The sequence below is a fragment of the Salmo trutta genome, chromosome 9 (assembly GCF_901001165.1).
Source record: "Salmo trutta chromosome 9, fSalTru1.1, whole genome shotgun sequence".
NCBI lineage: Eukaryota > Metazoa > Chordata > Actinopteri > Salmoniformes > Salmonidae > Salmo > Salmo trutta.
In genome coordinates, this window is record NC_042965.1 from 47,571,104 (window position 1) to 47,577,103 (window position 6,000).

The 6,000-nt window shown below is 47.1% G+C and overlaps 1 protein-coding gene across 1 annotated transcript in view; it reads left to right on the forward strand.

Moving 5' to 3' along the window:
- tmem8b (transmembrane protein 8B) overlaps positions 1–5,295 on the forward strand; it is a gene marked incomplete in the record, with an annotated part of 251,384 nt that extends 246,089 nt beyond the window's left edge. The window contains 1 exon segment of the mRNA XM_029763891.1: positions 3,544–5,295. Coding sequence (XP_029619751.1) covers positions 3,544–3,885 — 342 coding nt within the window.
- Between the last annotated feature and the right edge of the window lie 705 nt (positions 5,296–6,000).

The window sequence follows — 6,000 nt, forward strand, 5'->3', positions numbered from 1 at the left end:
TTATATTCTATAGTCACTGATAAATGTTGTAGTCTATGAATCTAATTATATTCTGATAAATGTTGTAGTCTATGAATCTATTTATATTCTGATAAATGTTGTAGTCTATGAATCTAATTATATTCTGATAAATGTTGTAGTCTATGAATCTAATTATATTCTGATAAATGTTGTAGTCTATGAATCTAATTATATTCTGATAAATGTTGTAGTCTATGAATCTAATTATATTCTATAGTCACTGATACATGTTGTAGTCTATGAATCTAATTATATTCTGATAAATGTTGTAGTCTATGAATCTAATTATATTCTGATAAATGTTGTAGTCTATGAATCTAATTATATTCTATAGTCACTGATAAATGTTGTAGTCTACGAACCTAATTTGTGCAGAGAAGTAAAGTTTATAAAAGAGAATGTGCTCGATCCATTTGTGAACTAAACGTTGTCATCATAAACAGTGCATAATTATATTCTGTAGTCAGTAATAAATTATAATTATATTCTGTAGTTACTGATAAGTGATAAATATATTCTGTAGTCACTGATAAGTGATAAATATATTCTGTAGTCAGTAATAAATGATAATTATATTCTGTAGTTAGTAATAAATGATAATTATATTCTGTAGTCAGTAATAAATGATAATTATATTCTGTAGTCAGTAATAAATGATAAATATATTCTGTAGTCACTGATAAGTGATAAATATATTCTGTAGTCAGTGATAAATAAAAACCTAATGGGACCTAATGTTCTCCCAGACACAGCAACTAGTGTGATACTGAGACCGAGACCACGGAGACTGATGACAGAGACACTGAGACTGATGACAGAGACACAGAAACTGATGACAGAGACACTGAGACTGATGACAGAGACACGGAGACTGATGACAGAGACACAGAAACTGATGACAGAGACACGGATACTGAGCTGACAGAGACACTGAGACTGATGACAGAGACACTGATACTGATGACAGAGACACGGAGACTGATGACAGAGACACAGAAACTGATGACAGAGACACGGATACTGAGATGACAGAGACACTGAGACTGATGACAGAGACACTGAGACTGATGACAGAGACACGGATACTGAGATGACAGAGACACTGAGACTGATGACAGAGACACTGAGACTGATGACAGAGACACGGAGACTGATGACAGAGACACAGAAACTGATGACAGAGACACGGATACTGAGATGACAGAGACACTGAGACTGATGACAGAGACACTGAGACTGATGACAGAGACACTGAGACTGATGACAGAGACACGGAGACTGATGACAGAAACACTAAGACTGAGATGACAGAGACACTGAGACTGAGACTGAGATGACAGAGACACGGAGACTGATGACAGAGACACTGAGACTGAGATGACAGAGACACTGAGACTGATGACAGAGACACTGAGACTGAGATGACAGAGACACTGAGACTGATGACAGAGACACAGAAACTGATGACAGAGACACTGAGACTGATGACAGAGACACTGAGACTGATGACAGAGACACGGATACTGATGACAGAGACACTGAGACTGATGACAGAGACGCAGAAACTGATGACAGAGACACGGAGACTGATGACAGAGACACGGAGACTGATGACAGAGACACTGAGACTGATGACAGAGACACTGAAACTGATGACAGAGACACTGAGACTGATGACAGAGACACGGAGACTGATGACAGAGACACTGAGACTGATGACAGAGACACAGAAACTGATGACAGAGACACGGATACTGAGATGACAGAGACACTGAGTCTGATGACAGAGACACTGAGACTGATGACAAAAACACGGATACTGAGATGACAGAGACACTGAGACTGATGACAGAGACACTGAGACTGATGACAGAGACACTGAGACTGATGACAGAAACACTGAGACTGAGATGACAGAGACACTGAGACTGAGACTGAGATGACAGAGACACGGAGACTGATGACAGAGACACTGAGACTGAGATGACAGAGACACTGAGACTGATGACAGAGACACTGAGACTGATGACAGAGACACTGAGACTGATGACAGAGACACGGATACTGAGATGACAGAGACACTGAGACTGAGACACTGAGACTGAGATGAGAGACACTGAGACTGAGATGACAGAGACACTGAGACTGAGACACTGAGACTGAGATGACAGAGACACTGAGACTGAGACACTGAGACTGAGATGACAGAGACACTGAGACTGAGACTGAGACACTGAGACTGAGATGACAGAGACACTGAGACTGAGACTGAGACACTGAGACTGAGATGACAGAGACACTGAGACTGAGACTGAGTGGGACAAATGCTGGAAGCAGCTCACTGTGAGATTGCTGCCCAGGGCAAAACACTGGCACACACACACACACACACACACACACACACACACACACACACACACACACACACACACACACACACACACACACACACACACACACACACACACACACACACACACACACACACACACACACACACACACACACACACACAACACATCAGTCAGTAAGGTGTAGAGCATTGTTAATGCGTGTGTGTTGCTAAGTAAGATACTTGATTGAGATAGACTTGTGGAACAACCGATTGTCAGGACAACAGGACCAATACAGCGTCCTAGATTTACTGCAGACAGTCGAGCAGAAGTTTACGTCCTAGTTCCTAGACCTATAGATACAGCGAGCAGTTGAACGGTACTCCTCAGAGTAGGATGCCTTTCTCCTGATCCTATGGACTCTCCTAGTTCCTAGACCTATAGATACAGCGAGCAGTTGAACGGTACTCCTCAGAGTAGGATGCCTTTCTCCTGATCCTATGGACTCTCCTAGTTCCTAGACCAATAGATACAGCGAGCAGTTGAACGGTTCTCCCCAGAGTAGGATGCCTTTCTCCTGATCCTATGGACTCTCCTATTGCTCCTAAGGTGCACCTGGTCTTGTTACTACTACTATATGTTATTGATCTTTTTATTGTGTTGTTATCATGTTTTATTGATCTTTTTATGATGTTGTTATCATGTGTTATTGATCTGGGTCTTGTTAATCATTAACGAAGCTTGTGTTGATAGAACAATGTCCCAACTTGGGATCTTTTCTCCCCCCTCCCTCCCCCAACTGTCTGTCTCCCCCTCCCCCCTCCCCCAACTGTTTGTCTCCCCTCCCCTCCCCCAACTGTCTAACTGTGTCTCCCCCTCCCCCCTCCCCAACTGTCTAACTGTGTCTCCCCCCTCCCCTCCCCAACTGTCTAACTGTGTCTCCCCCCTCCCCTCCCCAACTGTCTAACTGTGTCTCCCCCCTCCCCTCCCCAACTGCCTAACTGTGTCTCTCCCCTCCCCAACTGTCTAACTGTGTCTCCCCCCTCCCCTCCCCAACTGTCTAACTGTGTCTCCCCCCTCCCCTCCCCTCCCCAACTGCCTAACTGTGTCTCTCCCCTCCCCAACTGTCTAACTGTGTCTCCCCCCTCCCCTCCCCAACTGTCTAACTGTCTCCCCCCTCTCCCTCCAGACTGTGCGTACAGTGCGGCGGCGACGCTGTTACCCTCCAACCTGGAAGCGCTGGGCGTTCTTCCTGTTCCCGGGGACGATGATAGCAGTTTCAGCCGTGGCGCTCTATGCCTTCGTCGAGACAGAGGACAACTACTTCTACATACACTCTATCTGGCACATGCTGATCGCCGGCAGCGTGGGCTTCCTGCTCCCTCCACGCGCCAAGCCCCGCGCCAAGCTCACACCTCTGAAACGTCGGAGGGGGTGTGGCTACCAGCTGTGCGTCAACGAGCATGAGGAGATGGGATTGGTGGACCCGGTCCCTGCCATAGTCGCTATCAATAGTATTAGTATCAGCTGATACCTGGGATCACTAACTCTGACTGACTGTACCAGCTGGACATGGGATCTAGCACCTATTGACTGACTGTACCAGCTGAGGAGAGGTTTTAGCACCTACTGACTGACTGTACCAGATGGACATAGGATCTAGCACCTATTGACTGACTGTACCAGCTGGACATGGGATCTAGCACCTACTGACTGACTGACTGTACCAGCTGAGGATGGGATTAGCACCTACTGACTGACTGTACCAGATGGACATAGGATCTAGCACCTATTGACTGACTGTACCAGCTGAGGAAAGGATATAGCACCTACTGACTGACTGACTGTACCAGCTGAACATAGGATATAGCACCTACTGACTGATTGTACCAGCAGGACATGGGATCTAGCACCTACTGACTGACTGTACCAGCTGGACATGGGATATAGCACCTACTGACTGACTGTACTCGCTAGACATGGGATCTAGCACCTCTGACTGACTGACTGTACCAGCTGAACGTAGGATATAGCACTACTGACTGACTGACTGTACCAGCTGGATGTGGTATATAACACCTACTGACTGACTGTACCAGCTGGACATGGGATCTAGCACCTACTGACTGACTGTACCAGCTGGACATGGGATATAACACCTACTGACTGACTATACCAGCTGGACATGGGATCTAGCACCTATTGACTGACTGTACCAGCTGGACATGGGATCTAGCACCTACTGACTGACTGTACCAGCTGGACATGGGATCTAGCACCTACTGACTGACTGTACCAGCTGGACATGGGATCTAGCACCTACTGACTGACTGTACCAGCAGGACATGGGATCTAGCACCTACTGACTGACTGTACCAGCTGGACATGGGATCTAGCACCTACTGACTGACTGTACCAGCTGGACATGGGCTCTAGCACCTACTGACTGACTGTACCAGCTGGACATGGGATCTATCACCTACTGACTGACTGTACCAGCTGGACATGGGATCTAGCACCTACTGACTGACTGTACCAGCTGGACATGGGATCTAGCACCTACTGACTGACTGTACCAGCTGGACATGGGATATAAGACCTACTGACTGACTGTACCAGCTGGACATGGGATCTAGCACCTACTGACTGACTGACTGTACCAGCTGGACATGGGATATAACACCTACTGACTGACTGTACCAGCTGGACATGGGATCTAGCACCTACTGACTGACTGTACCAGCTGAGGAAAGGATATAGCACCTACTGACTGACTGTACCAGCTGGACGTGGGATATAGCACCTACTGACTGACTGTACCAGCTGGACACGGGATCTAGCACCTACTGACTGACTGACTGTACCAGCTGGACATTGGATCTAACACCTACTGACTGACTGTACCAGCTGGACATGGGATCTAACACCTACTGACTGACTGTACCAGCTGGACATGGGATCTAGCACCTACTGACTGACTGTACCAGCTGGACATGGGATCTAGCACCTACTGACTGACTGTACCAGCTGGACATGGGATCTAGCACCTACTGACTGACTGTACCAGCTGGACGTGGGATCTAGCACCTACTGACTGACTGTACCAGCTGGACATGGGATCTAGCACCTACTGACTGACTGTACCAGCTGGACATGGGATCTAGCACCTACTGACTGACTGTACCAGCTGGACATGGGATCTAGCACCTACTGACTGACTGTACCAGCTGGACATGGGATCTAGCACCTACTGACTGACTGTACCAGCTGGACATGGGATCTAGCACCTACTGACTGACTGTACCAGCTGGACGTGGGATCTAGCACCTACTGACTGACTGTACCAGCTGGACATGGGATCTAGCACCTACTGACTGACTGTACCAGCTGGACATGGGATATAGCACCAGATGACTGGCTGAGTACCAGCTGGACATGGGATATAGCACCTACTGATTGACTGTACCAGCTGGACATGGGATATAACACCTACTGACTGACTGTACCAGCTGAGGAAAGGATATAGCACCTACTGACTGACTGTACCAGCTGGACATGGGATCTAGCACCTACTGACTGACTGACTGTACCAGCTGGACATGGGATCTAGCACCTACTGACTGACTGTACCAGCTGGACGTGGGAT